Below are 20438 nucleotides of genomic sequence, written 5' to 3'. Positions count from 1 at the left end.
TGTTTGTTTCGGCGCGCTTTTAATGTCGCCGTTTATTTCTCAAGCTTAAGTTAAACAAAAAAAATCGTACCAAAAATTACCTCGTTTCGGTGTAGTTTTGTCGTGTGTTGTTATTTCTTTTAACAACATCTGGAGAAGGAATTCCTCTTTAGCACCAATAACATTACATGAACTGATGGTGGGTCAGGCATGATGTGATGTATCCGTCTAATTGGTCAGTTTGTTACTCACCCATGAGAGTATATTTTTTTTAAACAGTCATATTTACTAAATTTATATATTATCAAATATTATATAATATTGATAAAATACTGGCAGTAAATTTATAAATAAATTAAATTATATATATGTATATATATATATATATATATATATATATGTATATATATATATATATATATATATATATATATATATATGTATATATATATATATATATATATATATATATATATATATATATATATATATATATATGTATATATATATATATATATATATATATATATATATATATATATATATATATATATATATATATTTATTATTATTCATTCATTCATTTTCTTGTCGGCTTAGTCCCTTTATTAATCCGGGGTTGCCACAGCGGAATGAACCGCCAACTTATCCAGCAGCGGATGCCCTTCCAGCCGCAACCCATCTCTGGGAAAGTTATTATTATTATTATTTTAACATGTCTATAATGCATATTGGCTTTTCAGGAACAACTCTGTCCTCCATGGTAATGTCAGCCGATCATGCTGGACTCACATTCACCCTGTCCTTAGTAAGAACTGAGCCCACTTACAACCAGCCCATGCAACAATGGAGCTTCGTTTCTGACTTTGCTGTAAGTTGATACCCATTTTCAACTTTCCATTTTGTTTATCTACTGTCTCTCATGGTTCTCAAAGATGTAGGCTGTTAGAACTTAAAGGGTAACCTATTGAATATACTGTATGTAGGTGAGGGACTATTCCGGCACCTATACTGTAAAGCTGATTCCATGTATTGCCTCACCTAATGGTGAGTTCAGCATACCGCCTGTGTGTCACCCAAGAGAACCACTCACCTTCGACATGGACATCCGATTCCAGCAGGTTGGTTTCAACTTCCTAATTGAAGTATTTTATTATTATTATTATGAGAATATGGAATTGACATTTTACTATTGATTCAACTAAAAACCTAGGATCAAGGTCAAAACATCTTTTAATTCTGATAATTACAATGAATAATTTAAAATAAAAAGAAATACACAAAACATAACTAGAGTTTTTTTTTTCGAAAAAATATAGCAATGGGGTATATGCACACAGACTTTTTTTTCCCAGTCACTTTTATTTTTTCAGGCATGCCATTACAATATCACCATGTTTAAGATTGGTTCATTTTAAAAATCAGTGATCTACACTGGCTGATAGATATGCAATATGAAGTAAGTCTCAGACTGGACAAGAAGCACTACATTAAATTCCATTTTTTCCTGCTATGTTTTTAAACTGATTTTACCCTAGTCATTTCAAAGTAGTTTCTGTGCTTGCCTTCTGCTACTCACAGCGCTTGTGTTCATACAGTCTCTCAACACTTTTTACACTTGAACAACTAAATGAATGCTGGTCTATTGAACTGATTGTATTTTAATTACATTACAAAATCGATGCTGTAAAAGGAACTTCATGAAATTAAAAAAAGTAACATTAAGCTTTGACTGGAAGTTTATCATTGGCTAAAACACTAGCTGAGCATATACAGTAGTCCATTAAAATGTGATTCAGTTTAATCATTACATTAATAAACAACAACGGCAGAAAAACATAAGACACGTTAAAAGACTCTCTTTAAAGATCACCATGTAATTGTCAAGTAAATTCTTATTCTTTATACCACTATCATTCAAACCACTGGGTTTTACAAATTTGTTAAGACATTTTTTATAGTTTGAAATAAAATAATGTAGTAATATTCCTACTCCTCTTATAGGTTTTTAATAAGATCAGTGTTTGTGTGTTGTATTTGTGTTACTGACTGACTTTGGAACATTTTTTTCATCATTTTTATTTTATTTTCACTGTAATATAGGCTTTCTATGTGTCTTTATTTTGTCCATTTAAATTGACGTAGACACCAGAATACATAAACCACTGCTTCTATGGTATTTGTGCTGTTTGTCAGGTGAGTGACCCTGTGGCAGCAGAGTTTAGCTTGAACACACAGATGTTCCTGCTGTCGAAGAAGGAGATGTGGCTGTCTGATGGCTCGGTGGATTTTGGAGAGGGCACAGACACTGCCTTTATGGAAGGTACTGAACAGCATTTTATTTTAACCTAATTTTAGGTGAAAGACCTAAACTATTATTTAGCATTTTAATATTATTGACTGACCTTATTGCTGTTGGTTTCCCTCTAGGTTCTAACATCTATGGGCGCGTGATGGTGGACCCGGTGCAGAACCTCGGAGAATCTTTCTCCTGCAGCATAGAGAAAGTTTTCCTCTGTACCGGGACAGATGGCTATGTGCCAAAGTACAACCCAACCAATAAAGAGTATGGATGCCTGGCTGATGCGCCATCCCTCCTTTACAGGCTCAAGATTCTGGTATGTCATTTTTCCATTGTTTTACCTTTACAAAACAGACATTGTGAATGTGGATCTTGATGTGTATTGAGGAAAATTAAAGTGTCAATCATACCGTTTATAAGGTCCATGATATAGATTCAGTTATGAAATCACAATACAATTTTCCATGAATAATGTGGTTTTATATGACTTAGAATTGAACTTGTACATTATTTCCAGAAGTTAGAAATATATTCATTTTTTATATTTAAAAAAGGTATTCACTGCTAATTTTTCTGAATATATATATATATATATATATATATATATATATATATATATATATATATATATATATATATATATATATATATATATATAGCAGTAAGTAGCTATTCAAATATAAAAAAATTAAAATCTCAGGATTGGGAAAATCTGGTCTATGGTTCTATCTAATCTCAAATTATTTTTATACGTTTGTAAAAACTATTTACAGTAGTCAACATTTGAAGTGGTTCAAAAGTTCTCCTAAAGGTATTGAACAGCACTCGTTCTTGTCTTAGGGCAATTTTTAAAACCTTTTTTTTGATCTTTTAAACAATGCTATTTGGATGATTTATTTTTATTTTTTTTTTTGCATGTTTTAGCTGAGTTATCTTTGCATTCAAACCTTTCTAACCAGTAGTTGTCACCAGCATGTTAATCATATCATGAATATGCTGGAACTTTCAACCGTCTATTCCAGCAATTAAAAATCCTGGAATTGTTTATATAGATATCTGTCATTTGTTTTTGTCCAAGTCATGGAACATTATGGACTTTTGTTTGACGTATTCAATTATAGTTTCCTTTTATCAAAGTGAAGTTTTATGAACTAATTTCAAGAGGAGCAAGTGATATGATTGATCATGGCTGGTCTCTCATTCGTAATCAGCAATAATCCAATAAGATTCATTCAAGGTTACAACAAACAGACCAATTTCACCCTACTACCTTATCTTCGTTTTGGAAGAGTCCCTGCTTCCACGCAATCTCCTCCTTTTCCTCCCTTTACCAGGAGGAGCTCTCAAGACCTACCTGATCTCGAACCCCTTTATATGCTTATTGACCAGGCGGGAGCCCTAGCCTCAATTATCTTCTAGCTCAGGATTCTCTCCCATGACAGCATTCCAAACCTGTTATTAGTGTCAAGCATATCTGAGTGTGAACTCATTCATTTTCTTGTCGGCTTAGTCCCTTTATTAATCCGGGGTCGCCACAGCGGAATGAACCACCAACTTATCCAGCAAGTTTTTACGCAGCGGATGTCCTTCCAGCCGCAACCCATCTCTGGAAAACATCCACACACACATCCACACACACACTCATACACTACAGACAATTTAGCCTACCTAATTCACCTGTACCGCATGTCTTTGGACTGTGGGGAAAACCGGAGCACCCGGAGGAAACCCACACGAAGGCAGGGAGAACACGCAAACTCCACACAGAAACGCCAACTGAGCCGAGGTTCGAACTAGCGACCCAGCGACCTTCTTGCTGTGAGGCGACAGTACTACCTACTGCGCCACTACCTCGCCAAGTGTAAACTCTTTTTTTTTTTAACATGTTTTGTCTATAATTATGTTTATTTTACTGCTCATGAACTGCCAGTCACTTAAGTCAAATGCAGTCACCTATACTTCTTAACTAGCGCAAACTAGGAAAATGTACATTTCTATAGCTTTGACTTGAAATTACTACTTTAAAGTTTGGGAGAGCTTGCTTATTTTTCACAAAGTGAGAAAAAGAATTATCGATTGTTGCTGTCATAATGGCTATTAAATTCCTGAAAAATAATATTCAACCTCAAATAATTTTAATCTGCAAAAAGACAACATCGGCTCATTTTTTCGTTCATTATAGACCATGAAAATTTAGTTTTTTAAGTAAGTGAAAGTCTGGGAACCCAGCATTTTAAGTGCCTTGAACAATTATTTTAAGATGCAACTAGTTTAATTAATTCACAGCTTCAAAAAACTACTTCTTCTGTCACTGACTTAGTAATGAGCATAATAAATTTTAAACATTGAATTTTAGGACAAAGCTCAGCCAGAAACTCAAGCCACCGCCTTTGGAAACGTCCAGTTTGATGCCAGTCTGGCTTTGGATACCCCTGGAGCCCTACCTTTGATCCAGCAACCTGGATCGGATGGTTTCACCCTGTCATCATCTCCACTCTTTCAGGTCAGACACTCCGATTCATTTTAAAACAAGAGTGAATCTCAGAGTTCACTCATTTTCAATCAGAATCCTGATCCTTTATTCATGTTCGACATTTCAGGTCGCTGCTGGCCGTGAATGGTTCATCCACACCATCTACACACTCCGCTCTAGAGAGAACGCCAACCGTGGCAAAAGAAGCCTGGAGTACCACCACGCTATATCCTCCGCCATAGCGGATCCTTCCACCCAATCCCGTAGTCGACGAGCAGTACCTGACCCCGAAGTTTACGAAATTGGTGCTGAGAATAGCAGAGGCACCAACATTCAGCACATCGCCCTAGACCGCTCCAACCGACTCCAGGTGAACCAGCCATGGGGCCGAGAGACCTACCTGGAGCGCCCTCTGGTAGAGGGGAGCCTGGGTAAAGGGCCTGGTTCAGATTCCACACTTCCAGCTGGAATGTCCACATTGCTGGGAGTGGCTGGGCTCATCCTGCTGGTGTGCCTGATTGTAGTCATAGTGGTTCTCTTGTTGAGGCGAAAGCAAAAGGAGAAAAAGTACCCATCTTATACCACTTCATCCTGCACAGCGTACAACAGGGAGCCTGCAAGACACAACTTGGACAGCTCTGAGGTTTAAAGCATCTCTGTTCATCAAGACATGCCAAAACTAACTCTCACCATGGTGCTTGCATCCCACGAAACCACTCATGTTGAGCAAACCACAAAAGACTGAGATTTAAAGCCTCAGTTCTAATGACAAATTTGAGGGTTTCACAGCTTCAATGAAGACATCTTGACTCTTCAAAACTTGGTCAAACAAAAAAGATGGTTGGTGCGTTTCCCCTAAGATGAGGTTTGTGCTTTATAGTAGTCATTTTATTTAAAAAAATGCTCCCATCTGTGAGCCAGAATTGACAAAAACAAAACTGCTTACACTAGGGGTGCAACGGTTTAATCTACTCATAGTTCGGTATGTATCACGGTTTTACGGTCACGGTTTCAGTACGGTATGTGCTATGTTTAGAAAAAAAATAGCTACCGAAAAATTCAAAGAACAATATACATATTTATTGAGTAACAAACACCTGACAATACAACAGGCTTCACATATGACTGTAGGTTTGCTTGTTCTCTCATAAACGAAATAAAAGTTAGGCATTTTGAAAATTGTATGTTCAAATAAAATGATAACATTTTTCTATTTTACATCTTGACTTAGTCTCACCCAATTATGCAGATAATAATAATTGTCAACACATCTTAATAATTGAGCACTTTTAGAGTATTGATTACTTCCGTTTACATTATGCTTGCATTACCAAGGCAACAACGCATCTTCATTAACAGTCATTTATCCGTTAAATGATTTGGGCTGTATCTCCTTCACTTGCCACGTGAGGAAACGTGATGTCAACAACAGAATTAAATACTAAGAGGTGATTGGACAGTTCCTCGCACATGCGGTGCATCTGAAAGGTAATCGCAAGTGTCCAAAAGCAGAACTTTTTTTAATTTACAATTGTACGACAAAATACGACAATTGTCACTAAACCAATATTAGTAATGCATATTTTGAGCTGCGGATCACAGGACGCGGGAGGACAACGGGAAGATACAATTTTTAACAGAGAACCGTTGCATTCCCAACTTACACCGTGTCTTAACTGTAAGTGATGGGACAAGATTCCAACAATAAGTCATTTGTGTGTTCGCACCAGACTCTACATGACAGATTAAATTGAATTCAGCGCAGAATAGAGATCTATGCTCACAAATAAATGGTAAGGATTATAATCTATTTAAAATATATTAAACCTCTTTAACATTATTAAAAGTACATGATTACTGTAATTTGTTAGTTTGCACTCACTCATTTTTTTTGCAAACTATACGATATCAAGTATAATGGTACTCAAGTGCACATTGGTAGGTATTAACACTGAATAAAGCACATAATCAGTACCTGAGGTGATCATGGTCATAGTAGTTTATGCTGCCTTTCAGCCTTGACATTGCAGAAATAGAAACCTTTTCTATAATAGAAATTTTGTGCGTTGCAGATGGTTAGGACAGAAACTCCTTTACTAACATTGTGTTGAGCATAGTTATGACACTTCCTTACACAAACAGAATTTGTGCTTAACTTAAACTACTTGGCAAATGTAACAAGCATTGCTTACTACACAAGAATAAACCCATCATATTTAAAGTGAAATCTGTGTTAAACTTAAAAAAAAAAATAAGTTATTTTTTAACTGAATGGCATATCATTAGGTATCATTAGCCTTTTTTCAACGTGTCCAGTTAATCAAAGTTAATTCTATTTTCAGTCATTATGTAACGGTTCTTCTTCTGAGCATGTGCGTGTGTGAAATTTAAGCAAATTGAAAGATGCAAGAACTGGCTTCTTTGATCATTTATGTAATAAATGTATCTATTTTTATAAGTTCCATGAGATGAACTGCTGCATGCAAGAGCACAGGTCAGCGTTCCCACTTGATCAATATGTTGCTATGCAAAGGGAGCATGAGGTTTAATATACGTAACTATTCAGATTCTACTTATTTTTATATCTTTTAGGATGTTGAGATGTGGCTCAGAATCCCATTCATTTGGTGTGTACATATCTGCTTTTTTGCATGTCAAAAGAAGAAAATAAGTTTCAACAAAATGATAGAATACACCCTGATAAAACTTGAAGCACACGTACATATTTTTTTCATGTAAAAATGAACACCTCTAATTAGGGATGCTCCGATCAGGATTTTTGCAGCCGATATCAAGTACAGATTCCCTGTCATGGTGATCGGCCGATACAGAGAACCAATTCTGATACTTCAAGCTTTGTAATGCATAAAGCTAATTTTCCCTCTAAGTATGATATTTACTGTAAGTGGAGTTTTCTCCTTACCTAAGATAAAAAATTAAGGATGCTGCAAATAATCCCTTAAACACGTTTCTTATAATAGTTTAGATGTCAACAGGTCATGGTCAGAAGAAGCTTTACTGAAAATAATAGATAAAAAAAATTAAATTACAAACTATGCAATTTGGAAACACTGCAAATAATGGAAGAAGAATCCAACATCTCTTATTAAAAAAAAAGACCTGATGCACACACACACACATAAACCCATTACTTCTTTAATGAGAGGAAATAGGCCTATTAACTACTGTTTATTGCAATAAGTAAATTACAAATTATATTACTAAGTATTCAAGTTAAAAATATATTTTTAAAGTTTTATTTATCTAATATTTCCAGCCAGCTTTTACTAAACTTGCAATATTGTCAAAAACACAGAAGTTCTTTCAGTTTATATATGTAAAAAGGCCTAAACACATGCAAGGTCATTCAAATATTTTCTTCATCTCCAGCTAACACAAACACTTGTGATACTGTAGGTTCATGAGATCATCCTGATCAGTGAGTAGAGATCAAGTCAATAAATTTGATTATCGGCCGATACCGATCTCCAGACGATTGATTGGAGCATCCCTACATCTACATTGCAAAGAATGTTAAATATGCATAATGTTATATATTTTAATTAATGAAACTTCTTTCAGTTCATCATCATTTTATTTAGTCTACAAAAAACATGTTTTATTGAAAAAAAAATTCCCTTCGTTACTGATGAAAAGAATTCTGTAAAGATACTTGGATACTTGTTTCATTAAAAAGTGTTAAAGAGAAATGTCTACTTCTCATACCTGTGAAAAGTTACATTTAAATTAAGATGAAGCATGAAATCACCTATGATTGCCGCTGTGGCTTAATTATAAGAACAGATATATATCATATAACATTAGCCCACAGGGGTCAGAATTACCCATAACCTGCTAAAAATATTACTGTCAGGATTCACTGAAGTCAACTCTTATGCACTGTTGGTGGATTTTTTCATCCACTCTGGGGGGATTTTAGGTCTTAATATGGCCACAAGCTTTTCTTTTTCAGCTAGCGGAATGATTTTTTTGTGACAAATCCTATTTTAAAAAACATATCTTGAGAAAATGCTTTGAATAAAAAAAATAAAAATAAAAAAAAAACTCAACGATACCCTCTGGGCAAATTTACTACCCTTTTGTTATGTTCTGATTGAAAGCATCGACTGAATTAAACTGCTGTAAAAATGCATCTTTACCAAATGGTATATATGTTAGCTTATGGTAAAAGTATCGGAATTATTACATATACTCTGAAAAATATGAAAATATGAAGTGTAAGACCAAGTTATTTAAAAGTATCATCAAAATAAAACATTTTTGAATACTAAATCGCCTTTATTTTTTGACATATGCCATTAAATATTTCAGTTTGTCATTTAAAATGCTTTCTTGGGTTTTATTTTTATAATAAAACCAAAACCAAGTGTAGTAGTGCAACAAGATTATGTTTGTTTGATTTTTCTTTTGTAAACCAACAATGCTGTGTGTGTAACCCATTATTTAAAACAGTCGTTCTTTAAAAGACTTTAAAACAGTAAAAACATGGTCAACCGTTTGGTAAAGGGTCAGTCAAAGGGTTAATTGCCAAATTCATAAATGTTGTCACTGATTGGTGAATAAAATACTACATTTTGTTTTTTCAATAGTAAAAGTAATTGTGGACTGGATTTTTTAAAACCTTTTATCACAGTCTTGGACATGTGAAACATCGCCTTTGATGCGCTGTTCTGATTAATTTTCTTTTTTTTTCTTCCTAATTTACTGTCAGTGGCTGTTTTTGCCCCATTTTCATTATAACTGCATTATTTTGATTGCAAAACCATGACACCATATAATCATGCAGTTTTGATTGTTGGTGGTTATTAGTTATTTTTACTGGTGATCATGAGTCAGCACTATTAACCCTTTATAAAGAAAGAAAGCTTAGTTTCTAGATTTTATATATTGTTTAACAGCAAATTAAAGCGTATGTGTGTGTGTGTGTGTGTGTGTGTGTGTGTGTGTGTGTGTGTGTGTGTGTCTGTGTGTGTGTGTGTGTGTGTGAGTGATATTTACGCACTTACCTTGATGTGTCTGAGAAAATCTCAGCATTCAGAACTACATGGAGTAAACAAAAACAAAGACTGTAGTTATGCACCATCTAATGTGGATATAATGGAAGTCAATAGGGCAAAAGCAGCCACCAACAGAAAATTAGGGAGAAAAAATGAAAATCTAACACTGCATCAAAGCCAATTTTGTTAGTAATCTTTCACAGGTTCAAGGCTGTGATAAAAGGGAAAAAATCCAGTTCACAATTAGTAATTGAAAATACGTTGTTTTGTGTTTGTGTTGTGTTTTTACACCAAATCAGTGACATCATTTGTGAACTTGGCAATTAAAATCCTGCAATTTTCTAAACAATTTAGTATTTTTGATCAGGGCAGAGGTTGATTAACAGATTTAGGCAAAAGAAAAAAAGAAAAAAATATTTATCTGATGTATTTTTACAGCAGTTTAATTCAGTGGATGCTTTTATCCCGAACATACAGTAACAAAGGTTTGCAATGAAAAGCTGTGAACAGTTATTATTGAGTATATATACATACACATATATACGTACACACATCTGTCTTTAATTTAAAATCTATCATTTTAATAGATTGTATATGTTCTTGTGCTTATTAGTCCTGTCTAGTAAATCTGGCCCATAATAATCTATATACCTGACAGCACAGTTAATCAATAAAAATAATCACAAGTCCCATAAGTTGCAATGTCAGCAGTAATCTCCTGAAGTATCATTTTATTGAGTTTATTTTCAAATGTACATTTCTTTCAGATTCATTAAAAAAGATATAAAGCATCAGGGTCTGAGAACTCAACGAAGAAAAGAAAGAAGAAAAACAGATTTGAGTAGACAGAAACAACATAGGCACAGCTTTGAATCTAAAGACATGCTTGAAGAGCCTGTATGGATATATACAGCAGAAGCCACCAATGTTCTGATACACCGCAGCTGTCTTCTTGGCTTAAGAACGGTAGTTAGTAGAGCTTTTTTATTTTTATTTTACACACACAGTAGACTTCTATGCTGATGTATTCTCAATAGATGTGTTCTGACATGAGCTAAAAATCAGTGAACGGATCATATTTACATCATTTGAAAAAAAAAAAAAAAGTTGCAACGGTAAGGCAATTAGTCTTCAAGAGCCGTGGACTCTATTTGAAATAAATTATTGAAGTGGCAATAAAACGCATTGATAGACCAGTCAACACAGAGACAAAAGAAAATACCTGAAACTACTTGACCGACTTTTCCTCCTTTCCACGAAGGCATGATCTCATACAGCACAAAGCCTTTGTCATAATATCTTGCATCATGAGCAATTTCATAAGGTTTCTACGAGAACATACAAACTGCAACGCTTGAGATGTCATCTAAAGCTGCAGAATAAAATTCAAACATGAAATCTGTTCAACCTTTCAGTGAGTACCTGACCTCAGCGCTTCTGTAAATTGATACCTTGCTTTGAAAAAAAAGAGAAAGGAGCCAAAATAAGAACATAAAAGACACAAAACAACAACAACAACAGAGAATTATCTTCTCTAATAAAAACGATCACAGTTCCTGATTCCACCGATAACATTTCATAGTTTCTGATACCATCTCAGACCGTGTAGACTTCTATCCTGCAGAATCCACATCTTAGCCTTAACTCACACTGGATATTAAGATACAAATAAAGGACACTTTTATTCATGTACATAACACTTTATACAGTCTGCCTGCTGTCTTAAACGCCAACGAAAATCTTTTTTCTTTCTTTTTTTTAACAAACTAACTCTGTCACCTTAAGTAGATTTGCAGTTCAAGCAAACTCAACACCTTTTGATTGCACTACCAAATTACACTTGAGGCCAAAAGAAAAAAACTAATGGAACATTCTGAAACCTAGATGTCTACTGGTTTCAGATTATCAAGAAACTATACACAAATGAACATTTTAGGCTTCTAAAACGTCCTCGACTTGGCAGTTTTGTGAACATGGAACATTACTTGAGGACAGACCTGATGTACCCCAAGCCATTGGAATAATGTGCTTTGATACCATGATGGGAGAAAATGATATCCAAACGAAAAAATGTGGATGGGTGGTGGGCAGTGTGTAGGAATAATACCTGCTTCTGTTTAGCATCATTTTCACTGGGCTTTCAGCCGAAGTGGCTTGGCAAGTTCTTCAGCCCCTGTGCAGTGTGCAGTCCATACTTTTGAGTCTGTCAGCTTATTGGTGAGGATCCCTGGGACCAGCTCTCCCCTGCGTGGGTACTGTCGTCTAGCAGGAAGCAGTGTAAACTAGCTGATCTGGGAGCTGTGACCTAGGCGCTGTCACACAGCTGTATCTAAAATCAAAGGTGGAGGGCCAGATAGGAGGTTCAGAGCTTGTGCGGTGTCCTCCCTTCCTGGGTCTCCCACGAGTCCTGACCTACCAGAAGAGATGGATGTCATTTGGCCCCTTTGGTGGGGGTGTCCTCTGTCGACTGCCGTCCATCACTCCAGGCCTCCCGGGTGCTTTTCAGTGCTTGCGTTCGCTGCTGATCCACCAGCACATAGTCTACACGCTCATCTGATGCAGAAATACCAGTCCCGTTATTCTTCTTCTGCAAGGTGAAGATATGAAGAAAGTTAAAAATAGAGAGATGACAAAAATAGTGGCACTGGAATTCTGTTATAGGAATTTGCCATCAGGTTCATTTCACCAAAAATTGATTTTGCCCAAGTTTCATGCAAAGTGACACAAGGTGGCTGACGACAACATTATGGATTAAGCTAAATCAACAACTCAATGTTTGAGTGTAGCTAGGCATGAGCCGGTATAAGATTCTGATGGCATGATAACCTTGGATAAAATATCATATCATGGTTCCACGGTATTGTGATTACTGCTCTAAAATAAGTTCTTTTTAAATGTCTGAGTAAAAAAAACAAACTTTTCTCCGCTTTGAACACAATATTTTTTATTTTGAGAAACATTTATAATATTTTGGAGCAGTAAATATGAAGGTAAATCAGTTGCGAAACTCGAGAGCTTGCAAATGTAAATGTGAGCACTTGTGATAATAATATTTGTATGTGTAGGTTGAAATGTACACTTACAGCTCTGATGTGAACAGCTGAATCCCTCGATTTGCACACACACACAACAATCCACACACTTGTGTTTTAAATTCGAAGTTGCAGATTAATAGTTGTGTATTTGTAAAATGTCATTCACAAATACAAAGTGACAGACACACGTGTGCACGGCAAATTTGACTGCATCTTCGCTCTACAACCACAGGTCGGCAGTCACAACCTCTCAGATTCGTCAGTACAACTACAAATCTCCCGCGCTCTGACTTTTGCTACACATCTCCCACGATCTCTGTAGCAGAACTCATCTGTGCACTCGCAGATGCAGAGGCGTGAGCAGCACTGGGCAGGGGAGGGGCGGGGCTGGTGTAAAGCTGTTTGATTGGCTGATGCCTGACCAATGAACAATGCCAGCAGCCAACAGGACTGAGGTGCAAAATAATCATTTCCTACGATTATTTTATTATTTAGGGTTTATTTAAACTCTTTTCTGAAGAGATTCTTGTTAAAAATCATAAATTCTGTGGAAATGTACATACCAGTAAAAGAGCAGCAAAGCCAGTTTATTGGCTAGAGCCAGCCAATGAGATGGGGCGTTTCTGTTTGTCAGGACACAGGGCAGCTCACGTTGTTGGAGGCCTCGAGCAATCAGAGGGTAAGTTATGATTTTTAATAATTATCTATATGTTCAATACTGTTAGCTAAGCTAAGGACTGTACTGGGTGCTTCTCTTGTTTGTTTCTTATATAAGAAAACAGTTATGAGTTATCTAGGAGCTGCTTTCAATCATGTTATATGGTTCTAAAGATACGATTCAACCCACATGAAATAAGAAGTTGTAATAGTATTTATAGTAAATAATAGTACGTTTTTGAACCATACTAACTATAGTAAACTGTATTATACAGTATATATTGCAGTATCTACAACTTTGTTAATGAATGCAACAGCACACTGTAGTATTAACTAGCATGAACTTTAATAAATTGAAGTATACTTGTATGTATGTATGTATATATATATATATATATATATATATATATATATATATATATATATATATATATATATATAGCTTAAATTTGAAAAAATTGAAAAATAGCTATCTGTTTAAAACTAAACATTCTAATGCCATTTATTATGCAAATATCAAGTTGAAACAAATCTGTTAAGAATACGTATTTATATGTAAAACCTAATACATTTTAAAGCAGTTTCATTTCTTTCTAATTTTTACATCTACATGCATTACATCTGATTTAGGTCCACAACTTGCATCCTTCAACATGATATGTGTGTTCAAAGGAAGCGCAACTAGGTGAGGGAGACAGTGTCCATCGCTCGGCTGAGGGTCCACTTTGAGCATCTCATCTGCAGGGTTAAGCAACATAAGCTGAACAGTCATCATCTCTCCCTATTACAGTGAGCATCAACCAGCTTTACACAATGGCTTGCTTTCTGACCATTAGTAAAGGCTTGAGCAAAGGATTAAAGAGGAGATAACATTTGATGGGTAATGATGAAGTTGGATTTACCACCTCCATCTCATTATGAACAAGGAAAAACCCTGAAATATTTCAATACAAGTAACTAGACATTTGCACTGCACTTATTTGCACTGTAAATTTTATTTGACAAATTACATTCCCTTACAGAACAGGTGTCAAACTCAGTTCCTGGAGGGCTGCAGCTTTGCAAAGTTTAGTTCTAACCCTAATTAAACATTAGATAAACATTGTGGACCTAAATCAGATGTAATGCATGTAGATGTAAAAATTAGAAAGAAATGAAACTGCTTTAAAATGTATTAGGTTTTACATATAAATACGTATTCTTAACAGATTTGTTTCAACTTGATATTTGCATAATAAATGGCATTAGAATGTTTAGTTTTAAACAGATAGCTATTTTTCAATTTTTTCAAATTTAAGCTATATATATATATATATATATATATATATATATATATATATATATATATATATATATATATATATATACATACATACATACAAGTATACTTCAATTTATTAAAGTTCATGCTAGTTAATACTACAGTGTGCTGTTGCATTCATTAACAAAGTTGTAGATACTGCAATATATACTGTATAATACAGTTTACTATAGTTAGTATGGTTCAAAAACGTACTATTATTTACTATAAATACTATTACAACTTCTTATTTCATGTGGGTTGAATCGTATCTTTAGAACCATATAACATGATTGAAAGCAGCTCCTAGATAACTCATAACTGTTTTCTTATATAAGAAACAAACAAGAGAAGCACCCAGCACAGTCCTTAGCTTAGCTAACAGTATTGAACATATAGATAATTATTAAAAATCATAACTTACCCTCTGATTGCTCGAGGCCTCCAACAACGTGAGCTGCCCTGTGTCCTGACAAACAGAAACGCCCCATCTCATTGGCTGGCTCTAGCCAATAAACTGGCTTTGCTGCTCTTTTACTGGTATGTACATTTCCACAGAATTTATTATTTTTAACAAGAATCTCTTCAGAAAAGAGTTTAAATAAACCCTAAATAATAAAATAATCGTAGGAAATGATTATTTTGCACCTCAGTCCTGTTGGCTGCTGGCATTGTTCATTGGTCAGGCATCAGCCAATCAAACAGCTTTACACCAGCCCCGCCCCTCCCCTGCCCAGTGCTGCTCACGCCTCTGCATCTGCGAGTGCACAGATGAGTTCTGCTACAGAGATCGCGGGAGATGTGTAGCAAAAGTCAGAGCGCGGGAGATTTGTAGTTGTACTGACGAATCTGAGAGGTTGTGAGTGCCGACCTGTGGTTGTAGAGCGAAGATGCAGTCAAATTTGCCGTGCACACGTGTGTCTGTCACTTTGTATTTGTGAATGACATTTTACAAATACACAACTATTAATCTGCAACTTCGAATTTAAAACACAAGCGTGTGGATTGTTGTGTGTGTGTGCAAATCGAGGATTTCAGCTGTTCACATCAGAGCTGTAAGTGTACATTTCAACCTACACATACAAATATTATTATCACAAGTGCTCACATTTACATTTGCAAGCTCTCGAGTTTCGCAACTGATTTACTTTCATAAGTAAATGTCAGACTAAATAATTCAAATAAATTATTATCTTGTGTTGTCTTCATTTGATTCATAAACACAGAAAACACATTGTAAAACACACACACACAAAAAAAAAAAACAAAAAAAAAAACATACACAGCATCTTTGGATATCTTTTCTGTTGACCTTAAAAAAAACACAAATAAAAAATATACATATCTTAGGAACGGTACAACAAAAAATGTTGATGGTTTTAAACCAGTTTTAATTTTTTTTTTTCAAACGTTGATATATACCTTGATCATCGTCCCCTGCCTAAGTGTAGCAGGGACTTTGTTTTTTCTTTTTTCTCAAATAGGAAAAAGGCACATTTTATATTTATTTATTTATTTATTTTCAACAAACTTAAAAAAATATTAACACAAATCTGACTGACTTATCAATGTTTGTTAACAGATACCTACAAAATAGTAAGTTTACATAAATAGCATGGTCTTTAGCAAAAAAAAAAAAAAAGGTGCAACCGGAACTTTTAATTTTTTTCTCTTCATATTGTGACAGTTCCCAAAGAAACAGTATATTGAATGAGAAAACAGTGCGTATGGCTTGTTTTTTCAACTGCTGGCTGAATGGATGTAGTAAAGTAGACATGTCATTCAGAAAGATTGGGAAAGGAGTTTTAGAAGAGTTATTACAAACTAACAGACTTCTCCTCCTCACCACTTCTGTTTGTTGTCAAAACTGACAGTTGGAGGCGTGTGGTTAAATGTTAGCCACGCCCAATTCCTAAGATATATGTAATCTGAAAATTAAAAAAAAAAAAAAAAAAAAAAAAACAGGAAGTGCATTTTCAGATTTCAATTAAAGAATAGACGAGCAAACCCTATTTTTTCTTAATAATATGCACTGATGAATTATTCACCACAAAAATGGCAATGTGAACTAACAAAATCATATGGTTAGTTTTGATTTCTTGGTGACTTTAACTAATTTTGCAAGCAAAAGCAACAACATCAGAAACCAATGCCAGATTTATACGTCTGCACTGAATGATCATCGTACGCCAGGGTGCATACCTTGCTCGAAACTGACTTCATTGCCGTCATTGTGTGTTCTGTCTGTGCTGCTCTGGCATTGACACTTCCTAAACACTAGTGAGCAATGGGGTTTCTATGTTCCACTGTATTGATTTTTTGCTGCTGTTTTAAGTTTAAACCAGACATGTATCCTTGTATCTCTTTCAAGAAAGAAAGATGCGGGACACCCTGGAGTACTCTTTAAAAGTTTTAACAGATTTGTGTGTGTTGAGCATCAGTTAAGACAACTTTAGCACCGGTCAGCTTTTTTTGTAAGGAAAACTGGATCATTTTGTGCTTTTCGCTTTTAATTTCATCTTCCGGGTTTAAAATAATTTAGCACGAATCTGCTAGTGGAGTGATGACGTGTCGGTTTCTCATTATTATTCATAGTAGAGTTTTCTTATCCTATGAGAAGACCCCGCTTCTTAATCATTCATGAGAGCACATGGTTTCTGACCTGCCAAGCTGTGATTCAATAACTGGATCAGACCGCGTCTGCACAGCACAGGTCATATGTGTTTGTTACTATGAACCCTGGGGTTTGTTGCATGTTTTTCCCCACTATTTTGTCAGGGCCAAATAAAGTAAAGACGTTGGTTTGCAGCAAGCATTTTTGTCGAAAGAGCTGTACGACAATTGGGGTATGGCAGACTTTCAGTCTTTTATCAGTGAGTTCATTATTGAGACAAATCATCTATATCCGTGCTGCTGTGTTCACCATAAGTTTAAAATCCGCTGGATTACCGGCAGCGCTAATAGTTGAAATAGACAGGGAAAGAAACCTGCTGCAATGCTATCCACCTCGACTGCATTCAGATCCAGGGATTGAGGAGGAGAGAAGTCCTCCTCATTTATAATGTTTAAATAAACACGATTATCTTTATAATGATGTAACAAATTGTGGTTATGGGTATATGAAATTATGAATACCAAATGTAGCAGGGCGTTCAATTACTTATTTTAACTATGAGCTATAAAATCATGGATCTCCTCATAGTTTGTGTCTCATTATGTGAGCCAACTGATCTGTTTGCTCCCCTCTTTCTCCCCTGCCCTGCCAACCTTACCCACTCCTCCCTCTGTTCACAGCGCTCCATGCCCATTATGAAGCAGGTAGACTTGAACCGAAAAAGGGGGGTTTCATGGCCCTTTAAGACACTATTGTCATGTTTTCAATCATTTAATTATCTTAACATCTGTTTTGCATATCATAGAGCCCATTCTGATGCACAATTACATTCTGTGATGTGCAGATCACTTTGTGCTACATGTGGTGAAGGACAGGAGAAAGTCATCAGAATGTGAAAGTCTCAATATTTCCTGACCTGATATTTAGATTTTTTTATTTGTTTGACAGGGAAAGCTGTGTGCAAACAGCAACACACATGCACACACCTGTTCATTTATAAAGATAAAAAACAGATATATAAACACATACATACAAACTGTAAAGGCTGCAGTAGTGACAACCACAATAAAACAAAAGGACTGAATTACATAAATTATAATGACGTGTCTGTATAGACTGCGGTAACAGACATTGTATTAACCATTGCAACATTCTGGCATCCTGCACAGCTATTTTAGATTTGCTGTTTTGAATTGCTGTCTCAATCGCAAAAATCTTCCAGTGCACTGAAACTTTTGTACCCTGAAAAGTCTGATAATCCGTAAAATAAGAATCACGTCAACCTAATTACACGAGAGATGTTTCTCAAAAAATAATTATTGATTATTTAATTATTAGTTATTTATTTTTAACATGAATGAACATGGTTAGAACAAATTTAGCAAATATTTACAGTTGTTTAATGGTTTAAATGTTCCTGGTAAATGATAATTAAGACAAATTTCTTAATGTTCTTTGAAAAACGTAGTGAAATTGATATATTAAAGTGATTAGTTCTACTATTGTTTATAAATTCCAGTTTCGATGATGTGAAATGAGGATTACTCAGTGTGCCCCTTTGTATAGTGCACCAAGCTCATAACTGCCCTTACCAGTACCCGAATTCATGCACACGACCTACGGATGACTGACCTTGGCAGGGAGGTAGCACCCTAGATATATCTTACCTTTCGAGGTGGAGTTGATTTCCCAGGGTCCAAGTCGAGGTCCAGGTACTCCACCTGCTTGTCTCCTTTGGGTTTCACCATGGGACTGCCACCTCCATCAGCATTCATTGGTGCTCCTAACTTGTTCTGAGAAATAAAAAAGAAATTACAATAATTACAAAAGAGGTTGTATACCATAACCATGTCAGTATTCAGTGTTGTAATCAGAAATAGTTAAAAGATGTATGCTACTGGTATATTAATCTACAACAATGCTACTAGGTGATGATGTAAGTCAACAGTCTGAAGTGTTTAAGTATCTAATCTAGCGATCTACATGCAGTCCTTCAACCAACACTCAATCTGACGATTACATCTGTACTGAGCTTTGGACACAGTGTCATAATCATCTGCAAAATATGCAGAGAGTAGTCTTTTTTGAACTCAAACTGACCTAAGATCTTCATAATTCATTCAATATTCATCTAGGTGATTCAAAACAATGCTCTATTAGTCTTTAAAAATACAGATATCAATTCCAGCAATAAAAGTGTTGTTTGTGGGATTCTTTCAAAAAGGTTCCATGGTTATGAGAAATCAGTATAATAGATGTAGTTTTTCAATATACACTCACCGGCCACTTTATTAGTTACACCTGTCCAACTGTTCATTAATGCAAATTTCTAATCAGCCAATCACATGAAAGCAACTCAACGCATTTAGGCAGGTAGACATGGTCAAAATGATCTCCTGCAGTTCACCAAAACCTTAGTGCATCAGAATGGGGAAGAAAGGTGATTAAAGTGACTTTGAACGTGGCATGGTTGTTGGTGCCAGACAGGCTGGTCTGAGTGTTTCAGAAACTACTGATTTACTGGGATTTTCACACACAACTATCTCTAGAGTTTACAGAGAATGGTCCAAAAAAGAAAATATCCAGTGGAAGGCTGTTCTGTGAGCGCAAATGCCTCGTTGATGCCAGAGGTCAGAGGAGAATGGCCAGACTGGTTAGAGCTGATACAAAGGCAACAGTAACTCATTTGTGAGTCACTCGTTCGTGAGTCACTGCATACCTCAGTTATAATGAGTGAAAAGAGCATCTCTGAATGCACAACACATCAAACCTTGAGTCAGATGGGCTACAGCAGCAGAAGACCACATCGGGTGCCACTCCTGTCAGGTAAGAACAGGATACTGAGGCTACAATTTGCACAGGCTCACCAAAATTGGACAATAGAAGATAGGAAAAACGTTGCCTGGTATGATGGGTCTCGATTTCTGCTGCGACAATTGGATGGTAGGGTCAGAATTTGCCGTTAACAACCTGAAAGCATGGATCAATCCTGCCTTGTATCAACGGGTCAGGCTGATGGTGGTGGTGTAATGGTGTGGGGGATATTTTTTTGGCACACTT

General features: G+C 35.6%; 4 protein-coding genes across 54 annotated transcripts in view; 2 read left to right on the top strand and 2 right to left on the bottom strand.

Moving 5' to 3' along the window:
- The window catches only part of hhip (hedgehog interacting protein), a 220362-nt gene extending 220148 nt beyond the window's left edge, over window positions 1-214 (bottom strand). The window contains exon 1 of one of the 2 annotated variants that reach the window (XM_087235223.1): window positions 81-214. The gene's annotated coding sequence lies outside the window, so the exon portion shown is untranslated. The remainder of the gene's footprint in view (window positions 1-80) is intronic. The other variant, XM_087235224.1, reaches the window with a different exon arrangement.
- The window catches only part of frem3 (Fras1 related extracellular matrix 3), a 36719-nt gene extending 31316 nt beyond the window's left edge, over window positions 1-5403 (top strand). Inside the window, 6 exon segments of the mRNA NM_001137659.1 lie at window positions 723-850; window positions 966-1100; window positions 2176-2302; window positions 2410-2597; window positions 4638-4784; window positions 4882-5403. Coding sequence (NP_001131131.1) covers window positions 723-850; window positions 966-1100; window positions 2176-2302; window positions 2410-2597; window positions 4638-4784; window positions 4882-5403 — 1247 coding nt within the window.
- Window positions 1-20438, top strand: part of znf827 (zinc finger protein 827) — a 789732-nt gene that overhangs the window by 541762 nt on the left and 227532 nt on the right. The gene's annotated exons all lie outside the window — the stretch shown is intronic.
- The window catches only part of gab1 (GRB2-associated binding protein 1), a 108584-nt gene continuing 98614 nt past the window's right edge, over window positions 10469-20438 (bottom strand). For 38 of the 50 annotated variants that reach the window (XR_015475658.1, XR_015941903.1, XR_015475659.1 and 35 more), the window contains 2 exon segments: window positions 19046-19171; window positions 10469-12359 (listed from right to left, as the gene is read on the bottom strand). Coding sequence is in view for 47 of the 50 variants with exons in the window: in XM_087235424.1 (XP_087091550.1) it covers window positions 12204-12359; window positions 19046-19171 (282 nt within the window). In the remaining 3 variants the exon portion in view is untranslated. 50 annotated transcript variants of the gene reach the window in all.

Source organism: Danio rerio, chromosome 1 (genome assembly GCF_052040795.2).
Source record: "Danio rerio strain M-AB ecotype USA chromosome 1, GRCz13ab, whole genome shotgun sequence".
NCBI classification, from domain to species: Eukaryota; Metazoa; Chordata; class Actinopteri; order Cypriniformes; family Danionidae; genus Danio; species Danio rerio.
Note: the sequence above shows the minus strand (reverse complement) of the source record. Positions and strands in the feature narration are given on the sequence as shown.